Here is a 16,245-nt window from a genome sequence, read left to right as displayed (position 1 = left end):
CATTAGTTAACGTATTTGATGGAACTTATATGTGCAGTAAAAGTTCTCTGTACATTCTCTAGATCTGCAATTTTACCTGCCTTGAATAGAGATGTTAATATACAGCAGTATTCCACCCTGGAGAGAACAAGTGATTTAAAGAGGATCGTCAGTGGCTTTGCATCTCTTGTCTTGAACATTCTCATTATCCATTATATCAGTTTCCTCGCAGATGTGATAGTGGCATTGCTGTGGTCCTTGAAAGTGAGATCTTCGTACATTACCACTCCCAGGTCCTTCACATTACTTTTCCGCTCTATTGTGTGATTAGAGTTTGTAATATACTCAGTTCTAGTTATTATTTCCTCCAGTTTTCCATAACGGAGTAGTTGGAATTTGTCTTCATTGAACATCATATTGTTCTCTGTTGTCCATTGGAAAACTTGGTTTATATCTTCTTGGAGCTTTGCCGTGTCCTCAATGGATGACACACTCATGCAGAGCCTAGTAGCGTCTGCAAAGGATGATATGGTGCTATGGTTTACACCTCTGTCTATGTCTGATATGAGGAACAGGATAGACGCGAGTACTGTGCCTTGTGAAACATATCTTTCACTGTGGCAGCTTCCGATTTAATTCTGTTTACCACTACTCTGTACACTAACGGCCCCCTTCAAGGCTGGCGACATTGCGGACCTGGAGAGTGTACAAAGAACTTTCACGGCACAAATAAGTACGATAAGGCACCTAAACTACTGGGAACGGTTGAAGGTCCTTGATCTGTATTCCCTGGAACGCAGGCGAGAGACATGATAATATACACTTGAAAGGCCCTGGAGGGATTGGTACCAAACCTGCACACGAAAAATCACTCCCTATGAAAGCAAAAGACTCGGCAGGGGCCCAAGCCTGTTCAATTGCCTCCCAGCATACATAAGGAGGATTACCAATAGACCCCTGGCTGTCTTCAAGAAGGCACTGGACAGGCTCCTAAAGTCAGTACCTGACCAACCGGGCTGTGGTTCGTACGTCAGCTTGCGTGCGGCCAGCAGTAACAGCCTGGTTGATCAGACACCTGATTCATCCTGAGGCCTGGTCTCAGACCGGGCCGCGGGGGCGTTGGCTCCCGAAACCCTCTCCAGGTAAACTCTGTATGACATTATGAAATTATTCATCAACTTGTCAGTACTTAATACCAATATCATAAATTTTGCTATAACGAGGCTGCATAACTAGTGGTTAGGTAGACGGTCGTGTAAAGTGTTAAGTATAAACTCTCACACCTAAAGCACGGATTTACCAGTTAGCTGATAAAACCTCAATGTGGGTGATAAAACCTCAATGTGGGTGATAAAACCTCAATGTGGGTGATAAAAACACACTGTGGGTGATAAAACCAAACTGTGGGTGATAAAACACACTGTGGGTGATAAAACCAAACTATGGGTGATAAAAACACACTGTGGGTTGATAAAAACAGACTGTGGGTGATAAAAACACACTGTGGGTTGATAAAAACAGACTGTGGGTGATAAAAACACACTGTGGGTTGATAAAAACAGACTGTGGGTGATAAAAACACACTGTGGGTTGATAAAAACAGACTGTGGGTGATAAAAACACACTGTGGGTTGATAAAAACAGACTGTGGGTGATAAAAACACACTGTGGGTTGATAAAAACACACTGTGGGTTGATAAAAACACACTGTGGGTTGATAAAAACACACTGTGGGTTGATAAAAACACACTGTGGGTTGATAAAAACAGACTGTGGGTGATAAAAACACACTGTGAGTGATTAAAACACACTGTGGGTGATAAAAACACACTGTGGGTTGATAAAAACAGACTGTGGGTGATAAAAACACACTGTGGGTTGATAAAAACACAGTGTGGGTTGATAAAAACACACTGTGGGTTGATAAAAACAGACTGTGGGTGATAAAAACACACTGTGGGTTGATAAAAACAGACTGTGGGTGATAAAAACACACTGTGAGTGATTAAAACACACTGTGGGTGATAAAAACACACTGCGGGTTGATAAAACCACACTGTGGATGAAATCACAATGTGGGGGATACAGCCTCACTGGATGAAATATCGTTAAATCAATCTTCTCCCAACTTAGTTTCTGAGTTATCAACTCACAACCTTAAAATTGAAGGTAGACCTAGACCTAGAAACCTGGAGACCTGGAGACCTTAGAGTCTAAGGCTTAGACGGACCGAAACGTCGTCCACTTTTCATCTCCACATTGTGGGTTGTTAAAGATGACTTTATTATTATTATTAATATTATTATTATTATTATTATTAAACATAGATGTGATCAAGACCAAGGAAGAAAACTCCTTAGACATCAAGAGCCCTTGGTTATCAAAATCTCTTCTTGGTTTTCAAAATCCCCTTCTTGGTCATGAAGATCTTTTCTTGGAGATCAAGATCCTAACTTGCTCATCAAGGATTATTCTTAGGCATCATGACCCCTTTTTGTAAGATCGTGGGGGGGGAGGCTTCACGAGCCTATTTAAAAAAAGTCTTCTACATCATGTGTAGGATTGCTTAGGATGAATATGTACGTTTTAATACAAGATACATATATAATTTCTCGTTCATTTTTTTATTTACATTCTGCAGGCTAACTCAGGAGCAACCAGAATCAACTCCGGGGCTGCAAGAAGATATTCTATCAACATTGGAGGTCGACGAGCCTATTTTTCTGTTAGTATTCGTGTTGTATCAAATCTTTCATAAAAATAATAATAATAATAATAATAATAATATTATTATTATTATTATTATTATTATTATTATTATTATTATTATTATTATTATTATTATAGTACTTATTATTATTATTATTATAGATGTATTATTATTATTATTATTATTATTATTATTATTATTATTATTATTATTATTATTATTATTATTATTATTATTATTATTATTTAATATTATTATATTTGCAAGAGCTAATGAATCATCCAGGGCAATGGATAATTTTATAAGATTCTCTGAATCTCAGAATGCGTTTAAATAGTTCAGAAATGTTATTGGTTTTAATTCCATATTCAATTACTCTATTACTATCAAAGACAAAAAGTATGGTAGTGTAGGATCACAGGTATTGCCGACAAATGTGGTAGCGTTGGCTGGCAGGTGTTACCGACAATTATGATAGCGAAGGATGGAAGGTGTTATTAACAAGTTCGTATGGCTGCCACTGCAGACCTAACTTTTGCCAAAATATTTGATTTACACTAAGAATCTTTCTCTCAGTGTGGGAGACTATGTTTATCCTCTCCACGCACTGTGTTGCCTTCTCTCTCCACGCGCTGTGTTGCCTTCTCTCTCCACGCACTGTGTTGCCTTCTCTCTCCACGCACTGTGTTGCCTTCTCTCTCCACGCAGTGTTGCCTTCTCTCTCCACGCACTGTGTTGCCTTCTCTCTCCACGCACTGTGTTGCCTTCTCTCTCCCGCACTGTGTTGCCTTCTCTCTCCACGTGCTGTGTTGCCCTCTCTCTGTGTTGCCACGCACTGTGTTGCCTTCTCTCTTCACACGTGTTGCACTGTGTTGCCTTCTCTCTCCACGTGCTGTGTTGCCCTCTCTCTGCTGTGTTGCAAGCGTGTTGCCTTCTCTCCCCGCACTGTGTTGCCTTCTCTCTCCACGCACTGTGTTGCATTCTCTCTCCCCGCGCTGTGTTGCCTTCTCTCTCCACGCACTGTGTTGCCTTCTCTCTCCACGCACTGTGTTGCCTTCTCTCTCCCCGCACTGTGTTGCCTTCTCTCTCCACGCACTGTGTTGCTTTCTCTCTCCACGTGCTGTGTTGCCTTCTCTCTCCACGCACTGTGTTGCCTTCTCTCTCCACGTGCTGTGTTGCCTTCTCTCTCCACGCACTGTGTTGCCTTCTCTCTCCACGCCCCGCGTTGCCTAGTCTCTCCCCGCACTGTGTTGCCTTCTCTCTCCCCGCACTGTGTTGCCCTCTCTCTCCAAGCACTGTGTTGCCTTCTCTCTCCAAGCACTGTGTTGCCTTCTCTCTCCACGCACTGTGTTGCCTTCTCTCTCCCCGCACTGTGTTGCCTTCTCTCTCCAAGCACTGTGTTGCCTTCTCTCTCCAAGCACTGTGTTGCCTTCTCTCTCCACGCGCTGTGTTGCCTTCTCTCTCCACGCACTGTGTTGCCCTCTCTCTCCCCGCACTGTGTTGCCTTCTCTCTCCACGCACTGTGTTGCCTTCTCTCTCCACGCACTGTGTTGCCTTCTCTCTCCACGCACTGTGTTGCCTTCTCTCTCCACGCACTGTGTTGCCTTCTCTCTCCACGCACTGTGTTGCCCTCTCTCTCCACGCACTGTGTTGCCCTCTCTCTCCACGCACTGTGTTGCCTTCTCTCTCCACGCACTGTGTTGCCCTCTCTCTCCACGCACTGTGTTGCCTTCTCTCTCCCGCACTGTGTTGCCTTCTCTCTCCACGCACTGTGTTGCCTTCTCTCTCCACGCACTGTGTTGCCTTTTGTCTCCACGCACTGTGTTGCCTTCTGTCTCCACGCACTGTGTTGCCTTCTCTCTCCACGCACTGTGTTGCCTTCTCTGTCTTGGAGATGTTACACCAACCTGCCAAATACACTCTACTGTACCTGCTGCATACACACGATGCACTTCCTGCGACATTCTGTTCCACTTCCATGGGGAAGTGGAACAGAATTCTTCCTCCGTAAGCCATGCGTGTTATAAGAGGCAACTAAAATGCCGGGGGCAAGGGGCTAGTAACCCCTTCTCCTGTATATATTACTAAATGTAAAAGGAGAAACTTTCGTTTTTCCTTTTGGGCCACCCCGCCTCGGTGGGATACGGCCGGTGTGTTGAAAGAAGAAAGGTAACCTTAACGAGTCTTGACCACCAAACCTAATTGTATCCTAATAATAGACCTTCACGGCTCACGAAATCGAAATAACACAATTGCAAACAAACCAAGGTACGGGTGGGGTCTGAGCCTGTGGTGAGTGAGTCGTCAAACTCCAGGCTAATGTGTCAGCCACGTCTAGTTTCACTTTTTTTTTACCATACATATAGAATAAAAAACGTTGTGTTTCTGTGCTACAGATGTTGGCGAATCTGGCTCACGGGTACTGTGGCACCACCTTCCCCCATCACCTCACCTCCAACACTAACGCCGTAAGACTCTCCCTGGTCAGCGATGGTGACACAGTGGCTCCTGGTTTTAGGCTCCACTACTCCATTGGAGGTAATTGGCGTCCATAAGAATAATTTTCACGGGAGTCGTACAGAAGGATGGCGGATAATGTTAATCCCTTTTCGATTCACAGGTTTTTCCCTCCACTTTGGAGGGTCAAATTTGAATGTTAATTGAGAATTAAGACCCTTGTCTCCTATCCCAGGTTGTAACCGGACCTACAACGGGTCCTCAGGGTCTGTAAGGACTCGGGGGCGCCACTCCAGCTGCTACTCAACCTTCGTAGCTCCCCAGGGATCCTTTGTCAATCTGTATTTCAATCACTTCTACATCAACAGCCGCAGCAGAAGCTGTTCTAGCGACAACTCCCTCAAGGTGAGGAACTGCCCAGCACAATCTTATGTACATACATTCGTATATGCAAACACATGTTGTGTATATACATGTACATGTGTACGTATATATATATATATATATATATATATATATATATATATATATATATATATATATATATATATATATATATATATATATATGTGTGTGTGTGTGTGTGTCTGTGTGTGTGTATATATATATGCGTGTGTGTGTGTCAAAACAGTTTAAATTTTTAGTCCAGGTAGAATTTTCCATTCTCTCGATTATCAGTCTGAGGATCGAGCCGACACAAAATTTTCATATCCCTTTGGTCTTTCTCCAGATATACGACGGCATAGACTCATCGGCCACGCTTCTGGTCACCGCTTGTGGTTACGGAGCCCTCGACCCTGTCTTCTCCACCGGGAATGCACTTCGACTTGAGCACACGCCTCAAGGATGGGCCAGCTTCGACCTTACCTACTCAACTTCGACAATACGTAAGAGATCCATGTGTGTGGATGTTTGTGGGTATGTGGGTGTTTTGTGTGTGTGTGTGTGTGTGTGTGTGTGTATACTCACGAGATCTATTTCCTAGACCAGTAATAAAATTGAACAGTACTAATAACTATACTAAACTATGCATCACTTTAGAAACACAGTTAAATAAAGGAACCGTATTATCAATTTAATAGTCAGGTCGTCGTGTACATCCCTTGTGTTTAATAGTCAGGTCCTCGTGTACATCCCTTGTGTTTAATAGTCAGGTCCTCGTGTACATCCCTTGTGTTTAATAGTCAGGTCGTCGTGTACATCCCTTGTGTTTAATAGTCAGGCCCTCGTGTACATCCCTTGTGTTTAATAGTCAGGTCGTCGTGTACATCCCCTGTGTTTAATAGTCAGGTCCTCGTGTACATCCCTTGTGTTTACTAGTCAGGTCCTCGTGTACATCCCTTGTGTTTAATAGTCAGGTCGTCGTGTCCATCCCTTGTGTTTAATAGTCAGGTCCTCGTGTGCTTCCCTTGTGTTTAATAGTCAGGTTCTCGTGTACATCCCTTGTGTTTAATAGTCAGGTCCTCGTGTACATCCCTTGTGTTTAATAGTCAGGTCCTCGTGTACATCCCTTGTGTTTAATATTCAGGTCGTCGTGTACATCCCTTGTGTTTAATAGTCAGGTCCTCGTGTACATCCCTTGTGTTTAATAGTCAGGTCCTCGTGTACATCCCTGTGTGTGGTCGTCGTGTACATCCCTTGTGTTTACTAGTCAGGTCGTCGTGTACATCCCTTGTGTTTAATAGTCAGGTCCTCGTGTACATCCCTTGTGTTTAATAGTCAGGTCCTCGTGTACATCCCTTGTGTTTAATAGTCAGGTCGTCGTGTACATCCCTTGTGTTTAATAGTCAGGTCCTCGTGTACATCCCTTGTGTTTAATAGTCAGGTCCTCGTGTACATCCCTTGTGTTTAATAGTCAGGTCCTCGTGTACATCCCTTGTGTTTAATAGTCAGGTCGTCGTGTACATCCCTTGTGTTTAATAGTCAGGTCCTCGTGTACATCCCTTGTGTTTAATAGTCAGGTCCTCGTGTACATCCCTTGTGTTTAATAGTCAGGCCCTCGTGTACATCCCTAGTGTTTAATAGTCAGGTCAGGTCCTCCCTTGTGTTTAATAGTCAGGTCGTCGTGTACATCTCTTGTGTTTAATAGTCAGGTCGTCGTGTACATCCCTTGTGTTTAATAGTCAGGTCGTCGTGTACATCCCTTGTGTTTAATAGTCAGGTCCTCGTGTACATCCCTTGTGTTTAATAGTCAGGTCGTCGTGTACATCCCTTGTGTTTAATAGTCAGGTCGTCGTGTACATCCCTTGTGTTTAATAGTCAGGTCCTCGTGTACATCCCTTGTGTTTAATAGTCAGGTCCTCGTGTACATCCCTTGTGTTTAATAGTCAGGTCGTCGTGTACATCCCTTGTGTTTAATAGTCAGGTCCTCGTGTACATCCCTTGTGTTTAATAGTCAGGTCCTCGTGTACATCCCTTGTGTTTAATAGTCAGGTCCTCGTGTACATCCCTTGTGTTTAATAGTCAGGTCCTCGTGTACATCCCTTGTGTTTAATAGTCAGGTCCTCGTGTACATCCCTTGTGTTTAATAGTCAGGTCCTCGTGTACATCCCTTGTGTTTAATAGTCAGGTCCTCGTGTACATCCCTTGTGTTTAATAGTCAGGTCCTCGTGTACATCCCTTGTGTTTAATAGTCAGGTCCTCGTGTACATCCCTTGTGTTTAATAGTCAGGTCGTCGTGTACATCCCTTGTGTTTAATAGTCAGGTCCTCGTGTACATCCCTTGTGTTTAATAGTCAGGTCCTCGTGTACATCCCTTGTGTTTAATAGTCAGGTCCTCGTGTACATCCCTTGTGTTTAATAGTCAGGTCCTCGTGTACATCCCTTGTGTTTAATAGTCAGGTCCTCGTGTACATCCCTTGTGTTTAATAGTCAGGTCCTCGTGTACATCCCTTGTGTTTAATAGTCAGGTCGTCGTGTACATCCCTTGTGTTTAATAGTCAGGTCCTCGTGTACATCCCTTGTGTTTAATAGTCAGGTCCTCGTGTACATCCCTTGTGTTTAATAGTCAGGTCCTCGTGTACATCCCTTGTGTTTAATAGTCAGGTCCTCGTGTACATCCCTTGTGTTTAATAGTCAGGTCGTCGTGTACATCCCTTGTGTTTAAGACTCAGGTCCTCGTGTACATCCCTTGTGTTTAATAGTCAGGTCGTCGTGTACATCCCTTGTGTTTAATAGTCAGGTCGTCGTGTACATCCCTTGTGTTTAATAGTCAGGTCCTCGTGTACATCCCTTGTGTTTAATAGTCAGGTCGTCGTGTACATCCCTTGTGTTTAATAGTCAGGTCGTCGTGTACATCCCTTGTGTTTAATAGTCAGGTCGTCGTGTACATCCCTTGTGTTTAATAGTCAGGTCGTCGTGTACATCCCTTGTGTTTAATAGTCAGGTCCTCGTGTACATCCCTTGTGTTTAATAGTCAGGTCGTCGTGTACATCTCTTGTGTTTAATAGTCAGGTCCTCGTGTACATCCCTTGTGTTTAATAGTCAGGTCGTCGTGTACATCTCTTGTGTTTAATAGTCAGGTCCTCGTGTACATCCCTTGTGTTTAATAGTCAGGTCGTCGTGTACATCCTCGTTGTGTTTAATAGTCAGGTCGTCGTGTACATCCTTTGTGTTTACTAGTCAGGTCGTCGTGTACATCCCTTGTGTTTAATAGTCAGGTCGTCGTGTACATCCCTTGTGTTTAATAGTCAGGTCCTCGTGTACATCCCTTGTGTTTAATAGTCAGGTCCTCGTGTACATCCCTTGTGTTTAATAGTCAGGTCGTCGTGTACATCCCTTGTGTTTAATAGTCAGGTCCTCGTGTACATCCCTTGTGTTTAATAGTCAGGTCGTCGTGTACATCCCTTGTGTTTAATAGTCAGGTCCTCGTGTACATCCCTTGTGTTTAATAGTCAGGTCCTCGTGTACATCCCTTGTGTTTAATAGTCAGGTCGTCGTGTACATCCCTTGTGTTTAATAGTCAGGTCGTCGTGTACATCTCTTGTGTTTAATAGTCAGGTCCTCGTGTACATCCCTTGTGTTTAATAGTCAGGTCCTCGTGTACATCCCTTGTGTTTAATAGTCAGGTCCTCGTGTACATCCCTTGTGTTTAATAGTCAGGTCCTCGTGTACATCCCTTGTGTTTAATAGTCAGGTCCTCGTGTACATCCCTTGTGTTTAATAGTCAGGTCCTCGTGTACATCCCTTGTGTTTAATAGTCAGGTCGTCGTGTACATCCCTTGTGTTTAATAGTCAGGTCCTCGTGTACATCCCTTGTGTTTAATAGTCAGGTCCTCGTGTACATCCCTTGTGTTTAATAGTCAGGTCCTCGTGTACATCCCTTGTGTTTAATAGTCAGGTCCTCGTGTACATCCCTTGTGTTTAATAGTCAGGTCCTCGTGTACATCCCTTGTGTTTAATAGTCAGGTCCTCGTGTACATCCCTTGTGTTTAATAGTCAGGTCGTCGTGTACATCCCTTGTGTTTAATAGTCAGGTCCTCGTGTACATCCCTTGTGTTTAATAGTCAGGTCCTCGTGTACATCCCTTGTGTTTAATAGTCAGGTCCTCGTGTACATCCCTTGTGTTTAATAGTCAGGTCGTCGTGTACATCCCTTGTGTTTAATAGTCAGGTCCTCGTGTACATCCCTTGTGTTTAATAGTCAGGTCCTCGTGTACATCCCTTGTGTTTAATAGTCAGGTCCTCGTGTACATCCCTTGTGTTTAATAGTCAGGCCCTCGTGTACATCCCTAGTGTTTAATAGTCAGGTCCTCGTGTACATCCCTTGTGTTTAATAGTCAGGCCCTCGTGTACATCCCTTGTGTTTAATAGTCAGGTCGTCGTGTACATCCCTTGTGTTTAATAGTCAGATCCTCGTGTACATCCCTTGTATTTAATAGTCAGGTCCTCGTGTACATCTCTTGTGTTTAATAGTCAGATCCTCGTGTACATCCCTTGTATTTAATAGTCAGGTCGTCGTGTACATCTCTTGTGTTTAATAGTCAGGTCGTCGTGTACATCCCTTGTGTTTAATAGTCAGGTCCTCGTGTACATCCCTTGTGTTTAATAGTCAGGTCGTCGTGTACATCTCTTGTGTTTAATAGTCAGGTCGTCGTGTATATCTCTTGTGTTTAATAGTCAGGTCCTCGTGTACATCCCTTGTGTTTAATAGTCAGGTCCTCGTCGTGTACATCTCTTGTGTTTAATAGTCAGGTCGTCGTGTACATCCCTTGTGTTTAATAGTCAGGTCGTCGTGTACATCCCTTGTGTTTAATAGTCAGGTCGTCGTGTACATCTCTTGTGTTTAATAGTCAGGTCGTCGTGTACATCCCTTGTGTTTAATAGTCAGGTCGTCGTGTACATCCCTTGTGTTTAATAGTCAGGTCGTCGTGTACATCTCTTGTGTTTAATAGTCAGGTCGTCGTGTACATCTCTTGTGTTTAATAGTCAGGTCGTCGTGTACATCCCTTGTGTTTAATAGTCAGGTCGTCGTGTACATCCCTTGTGTTTAATAGTCAGGTCGTCGTGTACATCTCTTGTGTTTAATAGTCAGGTCGTCGTGTACATCCCTTGTGTTTAATAGTCAGGTCCTCGTGTACATCTCTTGTGTTTAATAGTCAGGTCGTCGTGTACATCTCTTGTGTTTAATAGTCAGGTCGTCGTGTACATCTCTTGTGTTTAATAGTCAGGTTCGTGTTTAAGACTCAGGTCGTCGTGTCCATCTCTTGTGTTTAATAGTCAGGTCGTCGTGTACATCCCTTGTGTTTAATAGTCAGGTCGTCGTGTACATCTCTTGTGTTTAATAGTCAGGTCGTCGTGTACATCCCTTGTGTTTAATAGTCAGGTCGTCGTGTACATCTCTTGTGTTTAATAGTCAGGTCGTCGTGTACATCCCTTGTGTTTAATAGTCAGGTCGTCGTGTACATCCCTTGTGTTTAATAGTCAGGTCGTCGTGTACATCCCTTGTGTTTAATAGTCAGGTCGTCGTGTACATCACTTGTGTTTAATAGTCAGGTCGTCGTGTACATCCCTTGTGTTTAATAGTCAGGTCGTCGTGTACATCCCTTGTGTTTAATAGTCAGGTCGTCGTGTACATCCCTTGTGTTTAATAGCCAGGTCGTCGTGTACATCCCTTGTGTTTAATATTCAGGTCGTCGTGTACATCCCTTGTGTTTAATAGTCAGGTCGTCGTGTACATCCCTTATGTTTAATAGTCAGGTCCTCGTGTACATCCCTTGTGTTTAATAGTCAGGTCGTCGTGTACATCCCTTGTGTTTAATAGTCAGGTCGACGTGTACATCACTTGTGTTTAATAGTCAGGTCGTCGTGTACATCCCTTGTGTTTAATAGTCAGGTCGTCGTGTACATCCCTTGTGTTTAATAGTCAGGTCGTCGTGTACATCCCTTGTGTTTAATAGTCAGGTCGTCGTGTACATCCCTTGTGTTTAATAGTCAGGTCGTCGTGTACATCCCTTGTGTTTAATAGTCAGGTCGTCGTGTACATCCCTAGTTTTTAATAGACAAGTCCTCGAGTACATCCCTTGTGTTTAATAGTCACGCCGTCGTTTACATCCCTTGTGTTTAATAGTCAGGTCGTCGTGTACATCCCTTGTGTTTAATAGTCAGGTCGTCGTGTACATCCCTTGTGTTTAATAGTCAGGTCGTCGTGTACATCCCTTGTGTTTAATAGTCAGGTCGTCGTGTACATCCCTTGTGTTTAATAGTCAGGTCGTCGTGTACATCCCTTGTGTTTAATAGTCAGGTCGTCGTGTACATCCCTTGTGTTTAATAGTCAGGTCGTCGTGTACATCCCTTTTGTTTAATAGTCAGGTCCTCGTGTACATCCCTTGTGTTTAATATTCAGTTCGTCGTGTACATCACTTGTGTTTAATAGTCAGGTCCTCGTGTACATCACTTGTGTTTAATAGTCAGGTCCTCGTGTACATCCCTTGTGTTTAATAGTCAGGTCGTCGTGTACATCCTTTGTGTTTAATAGTCAGGTCGTCGTGTACATCCCTTGTGTTTAATAGTCAGGTCGTCGTGTATATCCCTTGTGTTTAATAGTCAGGTCCTCGTGTACATCCCTTGTGTTTAATAGTCAGTTCGTCGTGTACATCCCTTGTGTTTAATAGTCAGGTCCTCGTGTACATCCCCTGTGTTTAATAGTCAGGTCCTCGTGTACATCCCTTGTGTTTAATAGTCAGGTCGTCGTGTACATCCCTTGTGTTTAATAGTCAGGTCGTCGTGTACATCCCTTGTGTTTAATAGTTGTATTTTTGCATCTTTGTATCACTCCATAAACATTTTTTTTTATTGTTACATTTTGCTGATGAATTTTTTTTCACTGCCGCAGCTTTACAATGAATCACAGTTTTGCATTATTGTAAATATGTACGTAATTCAGATTTTTGAATTGCTAAATTCCTGATTCGTTATCTCTTCTGCTTCTTGTCTCTGCTTCCCATCTTTATTAATGCTACCTATCGTTATAATTGCTCATCTGTATCTCTACATTTATGTAACATCGTATATGTTTCTGCTTGACACCATATTGCCGTACCTGCATCTGTCTTCTATCAGGAGGTGGTTGTGGTGGAAAGATATATACGCGACGCCAGGGTATGGTGACGAGCCCTGGGTACCCAGGTCCCACAGCTGGCGGCCTAGACTGTATTTACACACTGGCTGTGACACCATCCCAACACCTCTCGTTAAGATTCTCAAGTGAGTATTAGTCAATGGTTCACAACAATACTGATTATTACAATACATAAACGCATGTGTAGACAAAATAAAACGCAGGGTGATGCGAGAACTATGCATTTCAGTCTCAAACTGAGGAACTCTTCAGTCTGTCATCTGTACTGTGAATAATGTTTTCTGGTCAATGATATTACGCCGAATTTAGTCTTAAGTTTGTGATGCTGATTCCGATTATGTCATCGGTTTTGCCTGATTGACTCTGGTTTTTTGATAAATTTGGTGTCCCACTGAAAACCATAAGATGCGATAAATATACATTCATCAGGCGGGGCCAGCTTACAGATAGCATTGAAATTATTTTTAGGCCATGCAAAAGTCAAATCGTGTAATTCATACTAGCACTTCATTCTATGTAATAACGTTAACAATAAGAAAATTCAGTTACCAGTAATTACTGCATATAAAAACTTTGTACGACTGTCTTCTGTGTTGGTCATCAGCACAGTTTTGTTGAGTGTACAACTGGATGAGATGCATATTGGTTACCATTGTGCAATAAGACACATTTAAAGCTTCTAATGGAGTTGTCTATAAACAAACGCCAATCTCCTGGTCGATATTTAAGTCTCATTCGAAGAAGTCCAGGGATGTTATTGCAGTGTACAAGTTCTTCATCTTGGCTGAAATAAGAAAGGAGTTCGACCTCTTTTGTCCGATACGCTATTATTTTTAACTTCTTGTTGTAGACAGTTCTTTTCTTTTAGTCTGGATGCTAAAAGTTCAGATGCTTGCTTTGACAGACTGATGTCAAATCAAATCATTGAGTTCTTCTAGGGAGAACTGCTGGGTTGCTGAAATACTTACTTCATATTCACTTTCACTGATATCCCCTGTGTTACATCCTAAACCCTGAGTTTCTTCAACATCTGACAATGGAAGGTCAGGCAGTGTCGTAAACACTGGTATGGTAACATCATCACTGTGTGGCACAGGTCTCCTTGCTGACTCTAAATCAGGATATTCCCACTTGACTCTTCTATATCGATTGAAACATTTCATATTCACCATACAGAAATAACAGTCGTCATGGAGGTTTCTCGGTTCTCTCGACACCATAGGTACATCCAAGTTTAAACTTTTCCTCTGCCTATTTTTCCACTGTCATAAACATTCTGCACAGGTTTTGCAAGTCGTATGGGGACCCCAAGACGTGTGTTGTTCTCCAAGTGCTACTCCAAAATAAGGAAGATAAGCTTATTTTGCAAAATCTGTGATTTTTTTTTCTTTATTTTCGTAAAGAGTGTTTGCCATAAATGTCTCCAAATGCACTGGGATTGTTCAAGCAGGCTGTTTAGGAAGAACTCATGTTTATCTGGAAAAAATAAAATAAGTCACAATATTGTCACGTGGTCGTTGTTGATAAAACTCCTTTCCTTAAATATTAAATAATTTAAAAATAAAAATTAATCTTTATTAAAACTCACAAACTAAACCCAATTTGAAATATCTTCTGCCATTGTCGAATTCAGTAACCCCAAATTTCCCTAAATACTTTCAAATATCTTTGGCAACGAATTTTTTTCTATAGACCAGTTATCATTATCATGGTTATAAATTATAAATGGGCAATATTTTCTACCAACAATAAGATGCTGAACTCTGAAACAAAAATATTGATGGAATTTGCTCATTGTCATCTTGCTACGTTTCTAGTTCTAGACTTCAGGAGCTCTGATGGATGTAACAGCACCTACCTGGAGATGTACGACGTCAGTGCGGCAGGAGAAGCTTCCTTGCTTAATACCCTCTGTGGCCAAGTGAGTGACGGATACACACCGAGACTGAGAAAGTGTTAAGGACAGTGAGAAATATATTTCGTATGCGTGTATGCGTGCGTGTGTACTTATATATATATATATATATATATATATATATATATATATATATATATATATATATATATATATATATATATATATATATATATATATATATATATATGTGTGTGTGTGTGTGTGTAGTTTGTCTCCAAATTATAGTCAAATACTTATTGCAATAATGATCGACATCGCATTTGCATGTATATCATGGATGTACCAGTGTTTATAAACCCACAATCTTTACCTCAGGAGCAAGTTGCAAGACACTTATCACCAAGTAACAAGATGGCCCTCCGTTACGTTACTGGCACTGGTAATATAACAGGACAGGGGTGGAAAGTCTCATTCCAACCTGCTATTCCTCTTTAATCAATAGGTGAGCGCTAGAGTGCATGTGTGCAACATTACTGCCAGGGATGTCTAGGTCCTACTAGAGGTGATGGTGACATTGAGAGGTTAAACGGCAGGAAAGGAAGAAGGGCACGAGGTGTAACAGAGTCTCGAATCGTCAATATTTTACATATTAAAAAAAAAAACTAAAACTCGATGAAAATCAATAATACGATCTAATTCTCCTCATTAACTTTACATCATCTGCGAACAGGGACACTTCTGAGTCTATCCTTTCTGTCATGTCATTCACATATACCAAAAATAGCACTGGTCCTAGGACTGACCCCTGTGGGAGCCCTATCAGGATGTTTCAACGCTGGTTTGGACACTGATATAATTCAGTCCTGACTCGTGACCCAGATTTTCTCCCTCCTTCAACAGAACGAATCCCCAACCCTTTATATTCACTGTCTCCTTACTTATTCTCCAGTCCATCCACAACCCATGCGAGTCCTTCCGAAATCCTGGCCATGATATCATTGGTAACATTCTGTCCCACTGTCTTTCTATTGTAACTAAGTAACTTGCTGTATCTTCATCTCTGTTCAATCTCTCCACGAAATTGAAGATCATTGAATCATATAGAAATACGTTATTCTTTTATAATTGACCTCTTGTTTATTTGCTGCCTTTCTTATTGTACTCAATTGTAGTTAACTAGATAAGAAGTCCTACTTAATTGTCTATTTCTAGTTCTTAAGTAACATTTAAGTAAAATTTAAGCTTCGTGATTAACTGCCCGAAACGTATTGCGTAATTTCATTAAGTTCAGAATGATTTTTGCGAAATTATTGCATACACGAATTTGTACTGCATAAGGAAATATAAATTGTATTGGAATGTATTGTATTGGTGTGCATTGCTTTATATATTGTATTACATGGGAGTCACTCCTACATATGGGACAGGATGCAAATTGTATGAGACTAGCTCCAACATATGCGCACAGGACAGTGAACCAGGTTATAGTCGGCATGAAACACACACACAATACAGCTCAAGCCACACCAGATAACTGACGAAGACGAGATCCATGAGCTGGAGACCAACATTCAGACACAGATAAGGACAAACTCACTTGCACAAGCACACAAATGTAATTTTTTTTTCATTGTTTCATATTAAAAGCATTAATTTTTCTTGC

The 16,245-nt window shown here is 41.9% G+C and overlaps 1 protein-coding gene across 2 annotated transcripts in view; it reads left to right on the top strand.

The window, feature by feature from the left end:
* The window catches only part of LOC128695698 (cubilin-like), an 88,660-nt gene that overhangs the window by 71,709 nt on the left and 706 nt on the right, over positions 1-16,245 (top strand). For both annotated transcript variants that reach the window (XM_070093266.1, XM_070093267.1), the window contains exons 66-72: positions 2,621-2,704; positions 5,086-5,227; positions 5,382-5,551; positions 5,877-6,033; positions 12,706-12,849; positions 14,542-14,645; positions 14,958-15,084. In XM_070093266.1, the coding sequence (XP_069949367.1) occupies positions 2,621-2,704; positions 5,086-5,227; positions 5,382-5,551; positions 5,877-6,033; positions 12,706-12,849; positions 14,542-14,645; positions 14,958-15,077 (921 nt within the window). In that variant the 3' untranslated portion in view covers positions 15,078-15,084. The remainder of the gene's footprint in view (positions 1-2,620; positions 2,705-5,085; positions 5,228-5,381; positions 5,552-5,876; positions 6,034-12,705; positions 12,850-14,541; positions 14,646-14,957; positions 15,085-16,245) is intronic.

Source organism: Cherax quadricarinatus, chromosome 42 (assembly GCF_038502225.1).
Source record: "Cherax quadricarinatus isolate ZL_2023a chromosome 42, ASM3850222v1, whole genome shotgun sequence".
NCBI classification, from domain to species: domain Eukaryota; kingdom Metazoa; phylum Arthropoda; class Malacostraca; order Decapoda; family Parastacidae; genus Cherax; species Cherax quadricarinatus.
This window is presented reverse-complemented; position numbering and strand designations above follow the sequence as displayed.